At 41.1% G+C, this 22,075-nt stretch overlaps 1 protein-coding gene across 3 annotated transcripts in view; it reads left to right on the top strand.

Annotated features, from left to right (window-relative positions):
• The window catches only part of psip1a (PC4 and SFRS1 interacting protein 1a), a 99,677-nt gene that overhangs the window by 8,281 nt on the left and 69,321 nt on the right, over positions 1-22,075 (top strand). For all 3 annotated transcript variants that reach the window (XM_067441590.1, XM_067441589.1, XM_067441591.1), the window contains exons 2-3: positions 11,963-12,056; positions 12,235-12,311. In XM_067441590.1, the coding sequence (XP_067297691.1) occupies positions 11,985-12,056; positions 12,235-12,311 (149 nt within the window). In that variant the 5' untranslated portion in view covers positions 11,963-11,984. The remainder of the gene's footprint in view (positions 1-11,962; positions 12,057-12,234; positions 12,312-22,075) is intronic.

Here is a 22,075-nt window from a genome sequence, read left to right as displayed (position 1 = left end):
GAAAATATGTTTATATATTTTTGACAAAAATACATATTAATAAATTACATTTTCATGTTTGAAAGTCTGTAGGTTAACATAAATGCAGATATAGGCCTAATTGTAATAATAAAAAAACGACTTATCGATTTTTAAATATTACAACTGTCAATACAGAATGAAATATTCTGTAGCCTATTTTGCCGTCAATACCATAGATATGTGGTTAATAGGCTACTGCTGACGTTGTCTTTGCTGTATCATTTATGTTTAACACAATTTATGTTTAGAGTACTCAAATAATTTTTTTCCTGAAATGTGTAACTTAACGCGTTAGTTTTGTGTGTAAGTAATCAGTAACTTCGTTATTTTTTAAAAGAAGTAATCCGTTATTTTAAGGAAAGGAAAATCCCGACTGCAGCCTGCTTTGTGCTGGATAAAAGATGAGACTAAAAAAGACGCCGCCAAGGTGCTGCTTGCTGCCGAGTGCCGTGCGCTGGGGCATCCGCTTGACGAACTGCCACCTGCACCCGTCAGCAGCGGAGACGCTGTCGAGACCGACTTCTTTTCATTTACAGAGGACAGACAGGTCTCAGAGATGGTGGACACTGAAATTGCTGAGTATTTTAAGTCAGGTGTTGAGATCGATAGGTTGAACAAGTTCCCCAGGATCAAAACAGTGTTTCTTCGCTTCAATACCCCACCATCCTCCAGTGCACCCGTGGAGAGGCTTTTTAGCCTCGGGAGTCTCGTTCTTACTCCCAGGAGAAATCGACTGTCGGACAAACGTTTCGAAAATCTGCTTCTGCTACGTTTTAATCACTACTTTGAAGAGTAAATGTAAGAGGACTGTGTTAAAGCAAATTTAGGCTTGTGACTGTGAGTGACACTTAGTCTAGCCGACTAATAATTAGTTCGGCTATTAAGCGATTTGTCATTTGCCTGTGTGGCATTGAAGGATTTAAATCGGTTTGTTATCATTTTTGTTTGACAGGCAGCTGTTAATTTCTGTTAGATCGTTGGCTGGCTGGTTGTGCATAATTTCTAAATGGAATCTGCAAGCCTGTTTAAGGTTGTGTTTACAAGTAAGCATAGGCCTACTTGTACTTTGATAACTGCATTATTTAAAGTTAAAGAAAAATCAGGAGTTATCTTGTGGTGCTCATAATATACAGTAGCCTAGGCTACCCGGGCTTAGGCTACTGTATTATTACCCAGGTTAATAATATGGTCTGTGTTGTATGTTCTGTGTTATATTAATAATATGTTTGTGATAATAAATAAATAAAACGCCATGTGGAATAGCTTATTGCTGGAATAGTTATTGTTATCCTGCAGTGTTAATTTAGTCGGATGACTGACGTTATTCATTGTCGGGAGTCACGACTTCTAGGTGCATTTAAAGGGCCCGGGGGCTGTGTCTGTCATGTGTGAGCCACTGCAAACGGCTTTTAATTTTTGGTAACGCATGAGTACTCTAACGCGTTACTTTTATGAATAGGTAATGCTGTATCATAACTGATTACTTTTAATTGATGGTAACGTTGTAACCTAACTAACTACTTTCCAAAGTAACTATACCCAACACTGCATAATATACTTTATTATGTATATCTATGGTTGCTTCTACTCTCCGGCGCCGCCATCTTTATTTTGAGTCTGACGAATCAACGCACATATTTTGCGCCAACGTATTTTTTGCGTCAACGTCATCGATGACATCGACGCATTGTCCCAGCCCTAATGCTGGCACAAGTAGAAACAAACTTGTTATTGCACTAGCATTAGCAAAGCTATTGATCATTGAACAAAGCAACATTCTTCGTAATAATAATCATAATACTTGTAGTTATTCAAATCACAACCTAACCATAAGCTCTACTCTTTTGCACAATGGTAACGGTCAAAACTTCAACTTAACAGAAATTCTTTCAAATGTCAAACGTAAATGAACATTATATATTAACAGATGTTTCCCTTCACTCAAAAACACATTAAACAACACTTCATTTCGATATTAACTCTCCATTTCCAGCCATATGCAAAGCATGCTGGGAACAAACAATGGAGTCTCTAAAGCCCCTTTCACACTGCACGTCGGACCCACAATATTCCCGGAACGTTGCCGGGTCGCCTATGCGACTCCTGCGACTAGAGCTTGTTTTTTCAATAATACAACCCTGCAGTGCCAGAAGAGCTAGTCTGTGTTTTAAACGCAGAGAGTGTTCGTATACAAAAGAAACTAAAATTAAACAAGCAGAAATGTGCGCAAACTGGACACAAGTCGAGAACACGGAGCTCCTTACTATCCGCGCTGAAGCTGAGATCGCTCGCCGTTATACGTCACATTACGACATCACGTGTCAAAACGATCCGGGACCGTTACGGGTTGTGTGTGAAAGCGCACATATTACGGTATTTCGCTGGCAGTGTGAATGGACCAAATCTAGCGGCCCGGGAACAAATGCCGGGTCGCATTATCGGTGTATTTGCCGGAATCGCAGTGTGAAAGGGGCTTAAATAAAACTGCACAATTGAGCTAATTCTCTTAAAATAAACAAATAACCTTATTTTCTTTAATTGTATTAGTTTAATCGGTTCCTCAATTCAAGCCTTAAAATTGCTTACATTTCCTTGAAAAATTAGGGAAGTGTATCTATTGGTTGTATTTCTTTAATACACTGAACCACAATTTTCTTAAGAAAAAATACACACTATTTTTTAATTATAACATTTTTTTTTGTTTGTGTGAAAATTACAAGAACCATGATTCATTTTTTACAGTGTCACTCCTCAACCCTGCTTTTCTCTGTTCTAAAATACAGATATAAATAAATTAACCCCTCAATGTTGTTTAATTTGTTTTGTTCCAATGTTATGGAATGTCTCTTCTATAGTTAACCTTAAAACTTTGTAGGGATGGCTCTGTAAATTAAATTGAGAATATAACTGATGCATTTATGCCATTTTAAATAGACTACTGTAGTATATGGGAGATTTGACATCTGTAAAAATACCAAATTGACGGCTTCAAAATAAACTATGTTGATGAAATATTGTAAAGTGGTCATATGAACTAGGCTACATGAAAGACCGTTTAAAAAACAATATGCAAAATCAAAATTGAATATCTCAGAGAAAAGTGCGTGCAACCTATTGGAAGCGCAGATGAGTAATTAGATGGGTCAGAAAAATAACGAAATTATAGATTTTTTAAGTAGAAAATAATATTTATGTAAAGAAATGTATTAAAATAAAAAGTGTATAAAAGTGCACAACTCTTCTTAAATGGAAGGAAGCTTTTTTCCCTCGGGCAACGATATATAGCCTAGAAACCGCAGAGTCATTCATTGGGTTAGAAAAATTAACTTGTTAACGTTATTATCGCATTAACGCCAACAATTATTTTATCGTGCATTAACGTAGTTATTTATTATTATATTAAAAGCCCGTTGCTCACTGCCTCTGAATACACATACAGACAAACCATTGGTCACAGGAGAATACAGGGCTGTCTGTAGCCTAAGCCAAGGGCTTGACATTCTTTGTCTGACCAGAACAATAACCAGAAACGCGAGAATGATTCAGAATTTTTTGTTGTTTTTATATATTCAATGTAAACAGCGATTGATGAGTGTATCTCTGCCTCTGGTAACAAAGTCGCGTTGAAGCTCGTGCTGTCTCTTTGTGAGAGACATTCGTGGAGAAATCAAAACAATTGAGCAGCAATATAAATTCACAGAAGAAACATACTGGGTAAAACGTACTCAGTTACTTTCGTAACCTCGGTTCCCTGAGAGAGAGGAACGAGTATTACATATGGGGAAAACTCCTTTTCTCGAGTATATGAAGCAAAACTTTATTAATAAAGGTATCCATGTAAAGCGTAGTGCCGCTGTACGGCCATAGCCCAGCGCGAGGAGCGCTCTGATTGGCCGGGCCGCGGCAACTGCAGGAACCTATGGTGAGGCGGCTGAGAGGAACGAACCAGTGGGGGGCGTTCCAGAAAGCCCGCCTTAAAAGGTGCTTATATTTGCATACAGGAGGCTATACTAGACCCTAATTCGCCATAGGTGTCAGGTTTTAAGATCGACTGAAGCGATACCTGAGAAGCATAAACACGGCACGGAACGTAATACTCGTTCCTCTCTCTCAGGGAACCGAGGTTACGAAAGTAACCGAGTACGTTCCCTTTCGAGAGAGGTTCCTCGTATTACGTATGGGGAACACAATGTAAAGCGCCGTGTGTGCTGACTAACCCAGTATACCCAAAGCACATGTTAATAAACCCCAGAGAGACCGACAGAGGCGGCTTATAAGGGGAATGAAGAACCGGAAGAGTCGGTTCGTTTGAACAGCTGATCGGACATAGTCGGATCTTATGATGAATGAATAAGTGCTTAAGGACTAATGTGTACAGGCCAAAACGTAAGGCAATCTGTTTGCCAGGGTCAAGATAGAGCCTAGATGGAGAGAAGCCCTGCTTGTAGAGCTGGAACCTCCAATTTGTAGAATCTGATAAAAGTGGACGGAGAGGTCCAGCCTGCCACCGCACAGATATCTTCCAAAGAATGCCACACGACCAAGCCCAAGATGAGGCCATGCCTCTAGTGGAGTGGGCTTTAATGCCTATAGGGCAAGTCAGATTTTTAGACTCATATGCCAGCGAGATCGTGTCCACTATCCAGTGTGAGAGTCTTAGCTTCGTGACAGCACAACCTTTAGTGCGGCCGCCGAAGCAGACAAACAGCTGGTCCGACTGCCTGAAGGGGGAGGAGCGCTCCAGATACAGTCTCAAAGCTCTGACCGGGCAGAGTAGGTTCGCGTCCTGTTCACCCTGAGACGCGGGTAATTCTCTAACAGTTTCGAAATCTCGGTGCGAAGCACGTGACTGACGCTGCTTTTCACCGAGGTCTCGACCACGGCGCGAAAGCGCGGGGGCCTGCGAGCGAACTGTAGCGAGTAGCCCCTTTTTACTATGTTCACAACCCAATTTGATACACCGGGCATGGCTTGCTAGGCCTGAGCCCGACGCGATAGTGGCTGGAGCTGGCGCGGATAAGGGTCGCCTACTGGAGGGAACTCGGTAGCGCTGCCATTTTGTGCTTGTGACATAGAGGGGGTAATGCTTATGCATGGCGGCGTGCACTGTAGAGTGGGCGCCGGGACATTTATAGCATGGGTGGGAGGGGTATATGAGTGTAGGAGTGCAGACTGATATGTGGGCATATTTACTACAGAGAAAAAGCTCTTTTTGAGATTTATTTGGGTCGCCATGATAACGGCGTTTGTGTGCAGGCGAGTGCGTTTGACAACGGGCTCGTTGGCTGCGAAACTGAGGTCGGCAGTCACCTGGGTGCAGGGAACTGGGAGACCGGGAGGGAGAGATGGGGGTCCGGCCGAGGCGAGACCTGACCATCTCCTCTTTCTCCTTGCGGCTAGGACGGGGTTTAACACAAGCTTGGGTCGAGGTCCCCGGCATTCAGGCTGCCTGCTGCGGTTCGTGGAGCGGGAGCGTTAGCACGTTCCAGAAGAGGAGCGAGGCTGAGAAGGTGGCGCAGCCGGCTTAGCGGGTTGAGAGGGTGGCGGTCTACCTTGAGGGCGTCCCCGGCCTGAAGAAGAGCTGGAGCGCTTGGGTAGGAAGTGCCTCATAGCCTGAGAAGCCTTTTGCGCTTCGGTGAAATGCTCCGCGAAGCCCACGACTGACGGACCGAAGAGACCGGTAGTAGAGATAGGGGCGTCCAAGAAGGAGGCTTTATCCGCGTCCTTCATCTCGGTCAAATTCAGCCAAAGATGCCTCTCTAAGACCGTCAGGTTAGCCATATTCTTTCTAATGGCTTGCGCGGTGGCTTTAGTAGCACGAAGGGCCAGTCCGTCGCGCTGCGAACGTCCTTCAAAACTTCGGAGTCGGGGACAGACTCGTCCAAGAGCGGAGAAGTCTGGCCTGGAACACCTGAAGGACAGCCATGGTGTGAAGGGCCGCGGAAGCCTGGCCAGCAGAGGGCGAGGCCAACAGCGAGAGCAGAGGGGGGAGGGGGGGGGAGAGACTCGTAGCCTTTTTCCTTGGCGCCGTCGACGGTAGAGAGCGCTGAGGAAAAGGCAGATCTTGCGCAAGCAGCGTAGGGAGACTTCCAAGACTTAGTAAGCTCGTCGTGTACCTCAGGGAAGAAAGGCGCGGGGTTCTGAGGAGAAGAGAGGCGGCGGCTTTCTAGGTACCACTCGTCCAGTCTGCTGCGCGATGGCTCTTCGGGCTGGGACCACTCGAGTCCGAGGTCTTCCACGGCCTTAGAGAGCACGCGGATAAGCTCCGTGTCAGCATGGGTTTTGGAGCTTGTGGCGGTCTGCGTCGAAGCGGGGGGCTCCGAGACAGAAACTGACCACTCGCTACCCGAAGCGGCAGTGGACAGGCTGTCCTCGTCTTCCTCTGGCGACGGACCACCGAAGGAAACCGAACAGGCCGCTGCATGAGAGGGGCGCTGTTCCTCCTGAGTGAAGGTGACCGGCAAAGGCGAGGCACGCGGGGAATCATCCGGCGTGCAGTCGCCCGACCGCTCTGGCAGCCTCTGGTCCAGCGGCAGGAGGAGGGACCTGGTCGAAGGTGGCGAGGCGAGCCCGAAGGGTCTGCAGCGCCATCATATCACACTCGGGGCAGCCGCCCCTGGAAAGCGCGAGCTGTGCGTGGTCCCGTCCGAGGCATGTCACACAGATGATGTGACGGTCGTCGCCGAGGAGAGGGGCTCTGCACGAGCCGCAGGAAATGCGAGGTATTTGCAACAACGCCTCGCGCTCTTTTAGAAAGAAGAGAGAATAAAAGGATACTGGCGCCGGATGGCGTAGCTGCAACGGCAGAGAAGGCGAATTAGGGTCTTATATAGCCTCCTGTATGCAAATATAAGCACCTTTTACGGCAGGCTTTCTGGAACGCCCCCCATTGGTTCGTTCCTCTCAGCCGCCTCACCATAGGTTCCTGCAGTTGCCGTGGCCCGGCCAATCAGAGCGCTCCTCGCGCTGGGCTGTGGCCGTACAGCGGCACTACGCTTTACATGGATACCTTTATTAATAAAGTTTTGCTTCATATTCTCGAGAAAAGGAGTTTTCCCCATACGTAATACGAGGAACCTCTCTCGAAAGGGAACTGAGTTTTTTGTAGTTGTTGATTATTTATAATTTATGATATTGTTGATAACACAAGTCGACTTTGCAATTGTGAATTGTGTAGCATGAATGGTGTAGCCTTGTTCAATAAACAAGTAGCCTAATTAATATTAAGTTACTTAAATTTTAGATCCAAACAACATTTTTTGTTCCATTTCACCCATGATTTCACATCGAAAATAGTTCCAAAAGAAAGCAACACTCAGCACGGTGTTTTGTTACTAAATGATTCAGTGTTTTGAATGAATCATTTGAATAAACGACTCAATGACTCACTTATGAAGACGATCACTTGCTGCCCCCAATTGGCGGTTATGTTTAAAAGTATGATTGCATGTTTTATTTAGAACATCAATCTTGTAACATTATTTATTGCAGCTGTATTTTTTTGCAGTTTAAATAATTTAATTTGATTGGTAACAGCCTATAGTGTTTTTACTATTATAACTGAATTTATTAATCAAATGTAAGAATTTTATATGAAAGATGATGCATTAATTTAATAAGATAAAAAAAAAAAAAAGGCCTTTATAAAATGAAATAACGCCCTGGGGTGAATATCACAAATATGCAGATTTAAGTAGGCCTATGTAAAAGCTTACAGTACACTGATGAGAATATTACTACAGAATCAATATATATTAGAGCTGCAACTAACGATTATTTTTTCTGTCGACTAATCTAACGATTATTTTTTCGATTAGTCGACTAATCTAACGATTTATTTTTTTTACCCTTTGAAATTTGTAAAAATTCTGTGGCACCCCCTCACATAAGTCGCTTTGTATCACGGGTTTGGGTTCACGTTTCAGTACAGTTTGGTATTTGCTATGTTCAGGGGGAAAAGGACTACTGTCAAATGAAAATAAAGAAAATAAGAACAGATAACTTAAATAGAAGCAGCAGCACAAATAAATACTATTGAGCAAAGATGAGAATAAAATAAACAATGCTTTTCAGGTAGGTCTAACATTAGTTTTTAGGTAGAGAAATGGAATGAAGTAATCAAAAGTAAAATAACCACACATTTAACTGTTTAAAATAAAAAAAATAATCCTTATTAAACTTCCAAAAGCTATTCAGTCAGGAGCAGTGAGTGATGTCTTTATCTTTTGTTTGACATTAAGCAGACAGCAGTGAAGGCTACTGCCCCTTTAAGACCCACGGATAGTCGTCGTATTTTCTGTATAAAGTTCACTTAAGGCATAGAGCAGGCTATGACATTTTGACATACTTTTTGTGAGTTTGTCCGTTTAAGCACAGGATTTGAAAGATAACTCAATATTTGCGTGCTTTGGGACGAGTGCACAAAGACAGATCATCTCATTCGAGTCTCCTGGCTACACGGGGGTGATGACGGTGAAAATGACTGCTCATATTCGGACGTACGGCAGCACTCGCATGCGTTTTATAAAGTTTACAAAGAGAGACCGTTTTGCCCACGTTTTTCTTTTATTATCGCTGTTGTTGTAGTGTACCTGAGGAGTCAGCACGTGTATCCATCGACAGAAACATACATAGGCTACAGCATTATTTTCAAGTTACAACCCATACTAAAGATGCGTCATCAGATGCGAGATGAACCGAAGTGTAAGTGCGTCCCGGCACCTTTTGCTCGGGATCCCGGTTGGGAAACACTGGTCTGTATTGATTGACACCGCGCTGGTTTGTTTAGAATTATATGAGCGCCGTGACCGCGCGCTGCCGCGTGATGAAGGCGTGTCGCAACTCTGTTATTCAACTGCTCTGGTTTTAAAAGCTATGTCATACTAAATGAGCCAAAATGCAATAAAACTTGTTTTACGGTCGAATGCAACGCGTGTGTGTGAGTGAGTAAGTTACGCGCAAAAGGGCGGAGAGAGAACTTAAGGAAATGCAGCTAAACGAATATGCGTGCGTCTTTTAAATAGCGTAAAAATGAATGAATGACGAATGTGGCGGCCGTTATTGATTATGTGGCAGTCCGCCACAAATTAGTCTATGTGTGGGTCTAGGTTTTTGTGATAGAACCAGGAGCAGAAGCCAACATTACGCGAGATGAACGTCTGACACGACGCGTCGACGCATTTTACGAACGTCGACGTATTTCCGTAGTCGACGTCATCGATGACGTCGACGCGTCGTTGCAGCACTAATATATATGTATACCACCAATTTAATTTAATTTGATTAAATTAAGTTGATATTTACAAGAAATATTGTAACTGTTACTAACTTTTAACTGCTGTAAAAAGCACCTTATTTGTTTAAAGTGTTTGCAAACCATGTTATTGCACTTTTTTTCATTTAGCAGCACTTTTGCATTCATTATTGAATTTTGCGCATACTGCGATTAATCGCGATTAATCACAGAAAATCATATTAAATTAAAAATAGATTAAATTAAAAAGTGCTTAAAAGTACACAACTCTTCTTAATGGAAGTAAGCTTTTTCCCTCATGTGACACCTATTTAGAAAGCACTGCAGTAATTAGTTGGGTTAGTAAAATAATGAAATTATAGTTTAAGTATAACAAATATTTATGTAAAGAGATATACGGTAGAAAAATAAAAAAATATTTAAAAGGTCACAACTATTCTCAAGTGGATGGAAAGTTTTTTCCCTCACGCAGGCTATAGAAAGTGCAGATGCGTCATTAGTTGGGTTAGAAAAATAATGAAATCAACTAAATAATTTTTAAATTAGACAATAATATTTATATAAAGAGATGAGTCCGGTTAGTAGGCTAAAATAACCTCATGCAACCTATATAAAATAATGAAATTATAGTTTAAGTATAACAAATATTTATGTAAAGAGATATACCGTAGTAAAATAAAAAATATTTAAAAGGTCACAACTATTCTCAAGTGGATGGAAGCTTTTTTTCCCTCATGCAGGCTATAGAAAGTGCAGATGCGTCATTAGTTGGGTTAGAAAAATAATGAAATCAACTAAATAATTTTTAAATTAGACAATAATATTTATATAAAGAGATGAGTCTGGTTAGTAGGCTAAAATAACCTCATGCAACCTATATAAAATAATGAAATTATAGTTTAAGTATAACAAATATTTATTGAAATAGATATACCTTAGTAAAATAAAAAAGGTCACAACTATTCTCAAGTGGATGGAAGCTTTTTTTCCCTCACGCAGGCTATAGAAAGCGCAGATGCGTCATTAGTTGGGTTAGAAAAATAATGAAATCAACTAAATCATTTTTAAATTAGACAATAATATTTATATGAAGAGATGAGTCCGGTTAGTAGGCTAAAATAACCTCATGCAACCTATATAAAAATGAAGCACGGAATACACAATTTTCAAACAGTCTCAATGGTGGTCACCGATTAGGCTACAGTAATTCTGACCGAAATTGCTTTGTCACCTTTCTGGCCGTTGTTGTAAAGGGCGATATGTTTGCATGTTTCTTAAAAAATCAATGACTTCTTTCCACTGTAACGCCATCGCTTTTATTCGCTATTAATTTAAAACCGTTTATTTAAAGCAATTATTTTCCAAACAGATGGAATTAGAAATATAGGCCTGCCCCTAATAAAAGCCTGCTTCAAATAAAAGCCAGTTCCCGTCGGCAGTTCAAGTAAATAAAGGGCCCTTGTCTTTATTTGAGGATTTACGGTAATTTCAAAGTAATAAAATAACACAAAGTTGTTGTAAATGTAGTTATCATTAATTCCAGTGCAAAACTCACTGAACAACACTGATGCTTCTAATTCTCAATCACTCCTCAAATGTTTTATCATTGAGTCTGCAATAAACATTTGAAATATATCAGTCTGTGTGTAATGAATGAATATAATATACAAGTTTCACTTTTTAAATGGAATTAGTGAAATAAATAAACTTTTAGTTGATATTCTAATTATATGACCAGGACCTGTTTGGACACAGATCTCCTATATTATATCTTTAAATATTATTGCCGTTTCACACCGCAAGCGTGAGCAGCACATCTTTTTTTCGGCGCTTATGTTAATCAATGAATGCATTCACATTCAGCAGGAGCAGCGTGAGCAGGAGCAGCGCGTGAGCATCAAGCAGGAGCGTCGCGTGAGAAGCAGTGAAGTGGGGGTTTCGGCGGCGAGCCTATTTTTACTGCGCTGCTGATGCTCAATTAAAGTGAAAGTACACTTTTAATGGACAAAATAAATATGAATTTGCACAAAAAGTGCCCAAAATTCACACAAGAAGCCTGTGTAGTGTATTTTAACAAGAACTGGAGTATATCAGAAAAGAAAATGTCAAAAAAAAAAAGAAGATTTACCCATTCAAACTTGCTTTAATTAATCAGTTTCGGTGAAAGTATGGTAATGATTATACTATCCAGAAAATATGATAAACTTTCTTTTAGTTTAGTATGTAACACTCTAAACTAGAGTTTATATATAGGCTCTAGCATTATATGTAGCGTGGGAGCCGCTGCTGTGACGTGTAGCCGCCTTTTCAGCTTAAAAATCAAAACTGATCCTATTCATTTTCTTAATGCTTCCCCCAGTATGTATAGGTTTATAAGATGGCTGTGTCTTATGTAACCTTGTGATTTGTACACGATGTTACTATACACATCACACCATGTAAATAGGAAAATGTTGGGATTATATTTTGTCACTTTTTGAGCAGTAGCTGGAGCCTTTACTTCCTGTCTTTGTGCTAAACTAGGGTAACAGTGGGTGCTTCAGAAAGAGTTATGGGATGAACAGAAATGAAAATGATATGTATGGACTTATCCACCTCTGTGGGATACGGTGAATAAGCCAAAGTCCCAAAAAGTCAGTGTGTTCCTTTAAGGTACAAATAATGTAAATGTTTTGATGTGTCCCAAAGGAGGTTATCCATCTGTCTTGACATGGCTCAGGATTTCAAACCTGGTGATTTGATTTTCGCAAAGATGAAGGGTTATCCCCACTGGCCTGCAAGGGTGAGCAAACACAACTAAATAATCAAGATTCCTATTATTATTATTATTATTATTATTATTATTATTATTATTCATTTGTTTGTTTGTTATAGTCAAATGTCATGTCTGATTAATGTTTAGTGCTTTGCTTTTAAATGTTTACACACAGTTTTTTGCTTTACACAATCTTCAATTTCAGATTGATGAGATTCCAGAAGGAGCTGTCAAACCATCAAATATAAAGTTTCCCATCTTCTTTTTTGGCACTCATGAAACGTAAGTAGAAATTTGTCATAAATTGTTGTGGATAGAAAATGGCAGGTTAATTCAAGACTTGGGGCCTTATCAGTGTAGGCAACCCTGTAACTGCCTTTCTGTACTTTTACAGTACTTGGATGTTCATTTATTGACACGTCTCCGTCGCTTTCGATCTCTCTCATGCTGTAACTTTGCTGCGTGTCGTCTCATTTTATTACGTCAACACCACAAAAGATGATGATGGGCTACCTATCACAAAATGGTCGCCAATGGCGATCTCAGCAAAAATATCACTCGCAAATTAAGATTTTTGGTTGCAAAAAACAAAAAAACTTAAAAGTCGTAGTCTGGAGCCCTGTATTGGTTTAGATACACTGGTTACCTCAAGTACAGTTAGGTTCATATATATTTGGACACATATATTTGAAAATATTTTTCTTCTTCAGGTATTTACCTAAACATATTCAAGCTATGGTTGTTTAATGGATATGGGCTGAAAGTGTACACTCTCAGGTTTTATTTTAGGATATTTACATCCAAAATGGAGGAAGGGTTTAGGAATTACATATCTTGGAAGTAGTCATCCCCCATTTTTCAAGGGACCAAAAGTAATTGGACAATTTAATCAAAAGCTGTTTCATAGATAGGTGTGCGCTATTTTTTCATCAATTAAAGGACAAATCTGTTGAAAAATGAACCTCAGAGTAATTAACACATGGGTACCGAGTAGATTGTTCTCTGGGATGTGTTTTCATGAAAATCGAATATAGAGAGTTTTATCTCTAAAAAGCTTTGTTAGTGGTATTAACTAGTGATTTAATTGAACTTAATCTGTGCCCTATACAAGCATTATAAGCTAATCTGTTTTTAGAAATAAAACTCTTTACATTCGATTTTCATGAAAACACATCCCAGAGAACGATTTACTCGGTAACCATGTGTAACTTACACCTAGGTTCATTTTTCGCCAGAGTTGTCCTTTAAGCAGTTAAAAGGTCACAAGTTGATTCTATCAAATAAAATTTTGTTGCAATATTGTCCTGTTTAACACTGTGAAGCTGCTTTGAAACAATTTCCATTGTAAAAGCGCTATATAAATAAAGCTGACTGATTGATTGGTTGATTGATTCTAAGTGTGGTATTTGCATTTGGAATCTACTGCTGTGTACTCATGGTTCATGCATTCAAAAGAGCTCTCCATGCAAGTCAAACTGGCCATTATTAGGCTTCAAAAACAAAACAAGTCCATCAGAGAGATGGTAGGAACAAGGAGTGGCCAAATCTATATATATATATATATATATATATATATATATATATATATATATATATATATATATATATATATATATATATATATATATATATATATATACTTTCATATATTTTAGATTCATTGCACACCAACTGAAATATTTCAGTTCTTTTATTGCTTTAATACTGATGATTTTGGCATACAGCTCATGAAAACCAAATCTTAAAAAATTTGCATATTTCATCTTACCTTTGTGACTTTGTGACCCCAAGATGCCACTCTTTGATGCAATTCTGTGACAGTGAGCTTAGGACATTTTTTTTTACTTCTCTTACCATCCTCCTCACTGTGCGTTGTGGCAAGATAAACTTGAGACCTCTTCCAGCCTTGTTTGTCACTGTTCCAGTTGTTTTAAACTTCTTAATGATTGCTCTGACTGTAGATATGGGCAAGTTAAGGCGAGTGGCTATTTTCTTGTAGCCATTGCCTGACTTATGAAGGTCGACACATCTGCCTTACTTGAATGGTGTGTTCGCTTGTCTTTGCCATGTTGACAAATAGAGAATTTGGCCTCTGTGTCACAGGGCCAAAAATATCCCAGGGAAACAGGAAGACATGAATTACTAATTAAAAGTTCCTATATACCCTGACCAACTTTACCAACTACAGAAAAATATATATTTTTTAAAAAATTACATTTTTCAGAGGAATTGTTATGGGTGCCAATAATTGTGGGACACATGATTTCAAGTTTTTTTTCTTCTAAATTTGTGATTTTTATTTTTATTTTTTTTTACCACCAAAGTAATGTACTTAAATAAAAGGTTGGATTTTTCTCCTTTTTTGTATTTGGGTTCTATGTTGTTTAAAAAAAAGGAGAATTTTTAGAAGTCCACGACCACATCTTTAACAGGGGTGCCAAAATTGTGGCGGGCACTGTATATATATATATATATATATATATATATATATATATATATATATATATTATATAAAGTTATATATAAAGAAAATGGTTAACAATAACATTACTCTGAAACAAGTGCAGTTATAGCCTACATAAGCTACCATATTTTATGCTTAACTTTTATTAGACTCCAGGTCGAAAGAAAAGTGTGTTTTTTCACTGAGCACAGTTTCTGCAGTCTGAGCGCGATGCACTGCAAGCCTACTCTCGCTCAGATAAATCATTAACATCATCATCACTACTTACAGTACATGTAAGTGTACATGTAAGTTTGTTCCTGATCGATTGCTCCTGTCTGTCTGCCTGCTGCTAGTGCCTGCCTCAGTGTTTGTAGCTCTGTATAGCTGTGTTTGAATCTCTTTTTGATATATTTTCTTTGTTATTTACACTACTAAATATAACTTACTAATCACCATATATTTTTATATAGCCTGTCAATTTAAATTTGACATTACTAGCTAGGGATGCACGATATTGGATTTTTGCCGATATCCGATATGCCGATATTTTTCAGCTCATTTTGGCCGATGCCGATACCGATGCCGATATATGTTTATTTTTTCCCTTTGTTTGGAAACAACACCATTTTGAGCAAAAACTATTTTTTTTCATTCTGGTTTCAGATTTCTGAGGTATCCTTACTAAAAGGATTCTTGTTGAAGATAAATAAATGTTAATAAAGTTCTTTTTATGATAAGAGTATATTAAAAGCTCTGAAAATAACAATAATAAAGTCAGTAATTTTTCACCCCAGATGCAGCTGTAACCTAAATATTGTATTTTTGGATTTAACGTTTGTGCACATGAAGTGGGGGTGGCATGACATCCATTGATGCTGTCTTTTAATTCTACAATTATTGTAGAGCTCCTTGGATTATTTTTCATCATCCATTTCGTAAAATTGTATTACAGATTAATACACTGTATATAAAAGTATTTAATTTACAAGTGTCATGCTTGTGATTTATGACATCATTACTGATTTGTTTATTCAGAACAAGAAGTAACTTCAATTTATTTGTGTATTCTACTTTTCATTGTATTATTGTAACAACAGCGCACCCACTACATGTATAAATATATAGCGGTCTGGCGGGAGGGCACTAGGACCTGGAGGAGCTTCTGCTGCTGTGGAGGCTGCCTCACGCTCTAGAGAGTGGGACTGGGGAGACGCGATTGGGCTTGTTTTGGGCTAGTTTTGTTGTGAAAACGTGGCAAATCTGCTGCTGACGGTCACGTCCTTCTGTACGTGCATTCAGAAATTCAAGGCAGCATTTAAAAACAGTCAATATAAATCACTGTACATGCAATGTATTTTCTTGTTTTCACTTGAAGAATGACTGCAGTGCTGACATGGTCTTATCGCTGTAGCACTCCTTGCACACGTGAGTTATTGCAGGCGCAGATCAACACGTTATCATATCGGCAAGGCATATCGGCATAATGTTTTCATATCGACCGATGCCGATTTTTATATTTTAAGCGTTTATCGGCCGATTCCGATGTCGTGCCGATAATATCGTGCATCCCTATTACTAGCTTTTAATCTAAATCACTACCACACGTTAGCTTTTCGCTAGCCTGGTAGCTTTCCATCCCGGCATCCGGGTCTCCTGTTTTCTGAGTTCTTTAGACAACTGTGGTGAGTTGGATTATTAAAAAGACTCCATCAGACAACTGTGGTAAGTTTTGGATTCATCAACAAATACGGTAAGCCATGTCTTCTTCTCCTGTCATAGTCACTTGCACTGCATGCTACATGTTTAGCATATCTGTCTCCGTTGGGGAACAGGGCTTCACATGTGATAAATGTAAGGAATTAATCAGGTTGAAGGAGAAGATTTCAGATTTAGAGACACGCATCCAAGCTTTATGTGAGAGTAGTGAGAATGTAACAGCTTTAGCTACTGCTTTGGATGCGCCTAGCTTAGTGAGCACTTATTGTTTGGTTCCGGCTGAGCCCGTGCAGCACGGCTGGGTGACGATGAGAAAGCATAGTCGCGGATCAAAAAACCACTCTTCCGTTCCGATTAGAACATCAAACAGGTTCTCCCCTCTAATTAATATATGAATTAGGTCTTATTTAATTCTATAAACTATAATACTGATCTGCCAACATTGTCGCTATATGATAAATTAAAATAAGCTGATAACATCACTGTTTTCTCCAGTACGGCTGTACAGCCAAATCTAATTTTGTCGCAATATTACCCTGTTTGACACTGTGAAGCTGCTTTGACACAATCGTGATTGTAAAAGCGCTATATAAATAAAGTTGATTGATTGATTGATTCTCCCCACTCAGTGACGCACCCTGAAAGGTAAAGGGGGAGGTGTTGCTGTAATTTATAATAATATTTTCAGTATTACTCAGAAGTCTAGTTTCAAATATAATTCCTTTAAAGTTTTGGTGCTTTATGTAACGCTGTGTAGTGTAAATGATAAATCCCGTTTGATATTTGTGTTGGCTACTGTATACAGGCCACCAGGGCACAATATAGACTTTATCAAAGAATTTGCTGGCTTTGTATCAGAGTTAGTATTAGCTGTAGATAAAGTACTAATTGTTGGTGATTTTAATATCCACGTAGACAATGAAAAAGACGCATTGGGATGGCATTTAGAGACATTCTAAACTCTATTGGAGTTAGACAACACGTATCGGGACCCACTCATCACCTTAATCATACTTTAGATCTAATAATGTCACATGGAATAAATGTTGACACTGTTAAAATTCTGCAGCAGAGCGATGACATCTCAGATCATTACCTCATATCATGTATACTTAATTTACCTAAGGCTGCAAAGCCATCCCCTCGCTTCAAATATGACAGGACGATAACCGCTGCGACTAAAAATTGCTTTGTCCATAATCTTCCTCATCAGTTCCATCTCCTCAGCATTACAGATAGCCAAGAGGAACTTGATGCTGCAACAGAAACTATTGACTCTCTCTTTACTAGTACTTTAGACATAGTTGCTCCCCAGTGCTTAAAGAAGATTAAAGCAAATAATCCAACACCGTGGTACAACGAGCACACTCGGGCCCTTAAAACAGCAGCCAGAAAAATGGAGCGCAGCTGGAAGGAAACAAAACTGGAGGTTTTTCGCAATTTGTGGAAAGAGAGCATGATGGCATATAGAAAGGCCATAAAAACTGCTAGATCTGCTTATTTCTCAACTCTTTTAGAAGAAAACAAACACAACCCTAAGTATTTATTCGATTCAGTGGCTAAACTATCAAAAATAAAGCTTCAACTTCTAATGTTTGTAAACAAAACAGCAGTAATGACTTTATGAACTTCTTTACTAGTAAGATTGATAATATTAGGAATAAAATTATAACCATGCAGCCGTCTACTACATTATCACTTCAGACAGAGCATTGTAGTGTCACTGAGGAAAAATTACACTCATTCACTACTATAGGAGAAGAATTGGCCAAACTTGTTAAATCATCAAAATCAACAACATGTATGCTTGACCGTATACCGACTAGGTTATTAAAAGAGATACTTCCAGAGGTCATAGATCCTCTGCTTAATATCATTAATTCATCCTTGACATTAGGATATGTACCGAATACTTTTAAGTTGGCTATAATTAAACCACTTATTAAAAAACCACAACTTGATCCTAAAGAATTAGTCAATTACAGGCCAATCTCAAATCTACCGTTTCTATCAAAAATACTAGAAAAGGCTGTGTCTTCACAATTATGTTCCTTTTTAGAAAGAAATGGTATATGTGAGGATTTCCAGTCAGGATTTAGACCGTATCATAGTACTGAGACTGCTCTAATTAGAGTTACAAATGAATTACTCTTATCATCTGATCGTGGTTGTATCTCTCTATTAGTGTTACTCGATCTTAGCGCTGCATTCGATACTATCGATCACAGTATTCTTCTGAATAGAATCGAAAATTATGTTGGCGTTAGTGGAACTGCTTTGGCATGGTTTAAATCGTACTTATCTGACTGTTATCAGTTTGTAGCAGTAAATGAAGAGATGTCACACCGATCACAAGTTCAGTATGGGGTACCGCAAGGCTCAGTGTTAGGACCGTTGATTTTCACCCTGTATATGCTCCCACTGGGAGATATCATTAGGAAGCATGATGTTAGTTTTCATTGTTATGCTGACGATACTCAGCTCTATATTTCCTCACGCCCTGACGAAACCTACCAATTCACAAGATTAACGGAATGCATAGCTGATATAAAAAATTGGATGAATAGTAATTTCCTGTAACTTAATTCAGATAAAACTGATTTTTTTAATTATTGGAAAGAAAAGCTCCACAAGTAGTAACCTAGAATACTGTCTAACACTTGATGACTGCTCTGTCAAGCCCTCGTCGTCAGTGAGGAACCTGGGTGTGCTCTTTGATACCAATCTCTTGCCACGTTTCTAGCATCTGTAAAACCGCATTCTATCATCTTAAAAATATATAAATTACGGCACATGCTTTCGATGCAAAATGCTGAACAGTTAGTACATGCGTTCATGAGCTCGAGGCTAGATTATTGTAATGCTCTACTGGGTGGTTGCCCTGCTCGCTTAATAAACAAACTACAGCTAGTCCAAAATGCAGCAGCTAGAGTTCTTACTAGAACCAGGAAGTATGATCATATTAGTCCAGTTCTGTCAACACTGCACTGGCTCCCTATTAAAGCTACACTGTGTGATATTTTCCCCCATCTAGTGGTGAAAAGATATATGACCATCCAGTGAATAATAGTTTCGGTTCCTCTCAATTTCGATTTCGTTTCAACTCCTACGGTGGCCAATTTAGTCATGGCTTCCAGTTCGACCTTTTCGGTGAGTGTTACTTCAAGTGATGAGGTTACTTTTGAAAACTATTATAATTTGCAGTTATTTAATTTGCCAAATGATCTATGATCAAATTAATCTATGTAAAATGAATAATAGTTTTATGTTTTCGTTATTTTTTTACCATTTCATTGCTAACATCAGCTATCAGGTTCCCAGATGAATGCAAGCTAATCTTAGTAAAGTAACTTTTATCAGTGCTATCGTTATTCTGTATATTGTAAGACATCACTAGCGTAAGGCAAACAAATTATAATGCAATTAAAATATTAATCTCATGTTATTCGTCATAGAACACGGATTTATGTTATAAGGTAAACGTCTCGGTTACGTATGTAACCCTCGTTCCCTGAAGGAGGGAACGGAGACGTACGTCAGAACTGAACCGACGAATGGGATCTTACTTTAGAGACCAATCCTACTTCGAGCATCTAACAACGAGCCAATGAAATTTGGCATGCGATCACGCATTCCACGCTCCGCCCCGCAGCGCGGGTATAAATAGGAAGTGGAATGGTAGATCAGCGCTTTTTCTGCTGAGGAGCCGAAAGGTGACCGGACTCCCAGCGGAAGCACAGCATCTGGCGACGGGACGTACGTCTCCGTTCCCTCCTTCAGGGAACGAGGGTTACATACGTAACCGAGACGTTCCCTTTCAGTCGGTCACGTTCGACGTACGTCAGAACTGAACCGACGAATGGGATCCCTATGGAAAACGCCAGGATGCTGGCCCTTCCAGCGTCCTGCTTGAGCGCACTGCACCGTCTAGTATGGTACGGAAGTCAGGGCTCCAAGCAGGGAGTACAGTCACTGCTGTTTCTGCAAGACCCACACAGAATGACTACTGGATAACGCTGGGAAAGCGTGCCTACCTCGTATTTGAGAGAGAGGGGACGCTGCGTGGCCACGTCCTTCAGGGAAGGAGAGGTGGCAGAATACACATAAGGACTAACCTGGCAGGGTAGTGCAACATATGGCAGTCTCTGGGGTGGTTCCAGCCTGATTGAAGGGGGGAAAGAACACGCCCAGAGACGACAGAGCGGGCTCTGTCGAGGGAAAGACACGGGGCTAGCCCGAAGGGTAGCTGATACCGTGGAAGAATACACATATGGGGTTGCCGTGAGGGAACCGCTACATATGGAACCCAGCCTACAGCCACGTTTCACAAGCATACGGGTGCAGGCCTGGCGTCAGACGGTCCGCAACGTCTGACACCGGAGGGGTGACGGAGGAGCTCGACAGGGTTAGCCGGTTTCCCGGGGAACACAACTGGAGACAATAGACGCACGTATCCGGCCCAGAGGGCGGGAGTGGCGTTTCGCAAGCCGACACTTAGAACGGGCACTTAGCGCTCCTGGCCACTGGGGGCGAGGATGCGGGAAGATACCGGCTCTACACGTAAGCTATAGAATCTAGCAAACGTGTTAGGTGTCGCCCAGCCCGCAGCTCTACATATGTCTGTCAGCGAGGCGCCTTGAGCCAGCGCCCAGGAAGAAGCAACACTCCGAGTGGAGTGAGCTCTTACACCGAACGGGCAAGGGACGTCTTGGGACTGGTAGGCCAAGACTATAGCATCCACTATCCAGTGGGCTAACCTCTGCTTGGAGACAGCCTTTCCCTTCTGCTGGCCTCCGTAACAGACGAAGAGTTGCTCTGAGGTCCGAAGGCTTTGGGTCCGGTCAACGTAAGCGCGAAGAGCGTGGACCGGACACAGCAAAGCCAGGGCTGGGTCTGCCTCCTCCGAAGGCAGCGCTTGCAGGTTCACCACCTGATCCCGGAAGGGAGTGGTAGGAACCTTGGGCACATATCCGGGCCTGGGTCTCAGGACAACGTGAGAGTTACCTGGCCCGAACTCTAGGCACGATTCGTTGACCGAAAGTGCATGCAGGTCCCCTACCCTCTTGATCGAGGCCAATGCCGTCAGGAGCACTGTCTTCATTGACAAGATTTTCAGCTCACAAGACGCCAAAGGCTCGAAGGGAGGGCTCTGAAGTGCTCGGAGCACTAGAGCTAAGTCCCAAGAGGGTATCGAGGATGGACGAGGAGGATTTAGTCCCTCGCACCTCTGAGGAACCTGACGATTAGGTCGTGCTTCCCCACGGACTTACCTTCTACTACATCATGGTACGCTGCTATTGCTGCAGCATATACCTTGAGGGTGGAGGGAGACAGCCTTCTCTCCAACCCATCTTGCAGGAAGGAAAGCACGACACTGATCGAACACCTTCGGGGGTCTTCCCGGCGGGAAGCGCACCACTCAACGAACAGGTTCCACTTCAGCGCATAGAGGCGCCTCGTAGAGGGGCTCTAGCTGAAGCGATGGTGTCTACGACAGCTTGTGGTAGTCCATCTAGAACCTCCGCGTCCCGTCCAGGGACCAGACATGAAGATTCCAGAGGTCTGGACGCGGGTGCCATAGTGTGCCCCGTCCCTGAGAAAGAAGGTCCTTCCTCAGGGGAATCGGCCAAGGAGGGGCTGTCGCGAGGAGTGTGAGTTCTGGGAACCAGGTCCGGTTGGCCCAATACGGCGCAACTAACAAGACCTGCTCCTCGTCCTCCCTGACCTTGCACAGAGTCTGTGCAAGAAGGCTCACTGGGGGAAACGCATACTTGCGTAGGTCCCGGGGCCAGCTGTGCGCCAGTGCATCTGTGCCGAGGGTACCCCCGGTCAGGGAATAGTACCACTGGCAATGGGTCGAGTCCGGAGAGGCAAACAGGTCGAC

Source organism: Pseudorasbora parva, chromosome 4 (genome assembly GCF_024679245.1).
Source record: "Pseudorasbora parva isolate DD20220531a chromosome 4, ASM2467924v1, whole genome shotgun sequence".
Taxonomy (NCBI): Eukaryota; Metazoa; Chordata; class Actinopteri; order Cypriniformes; family Gobionidae; genus Pseudorasbora; species Pseudorasbora parva.
The sequence above is the reverse complement of the archived record's forward strand: the minus strand, read 5'-3'. Positions and strand labels throughout refer to the sequence as shown.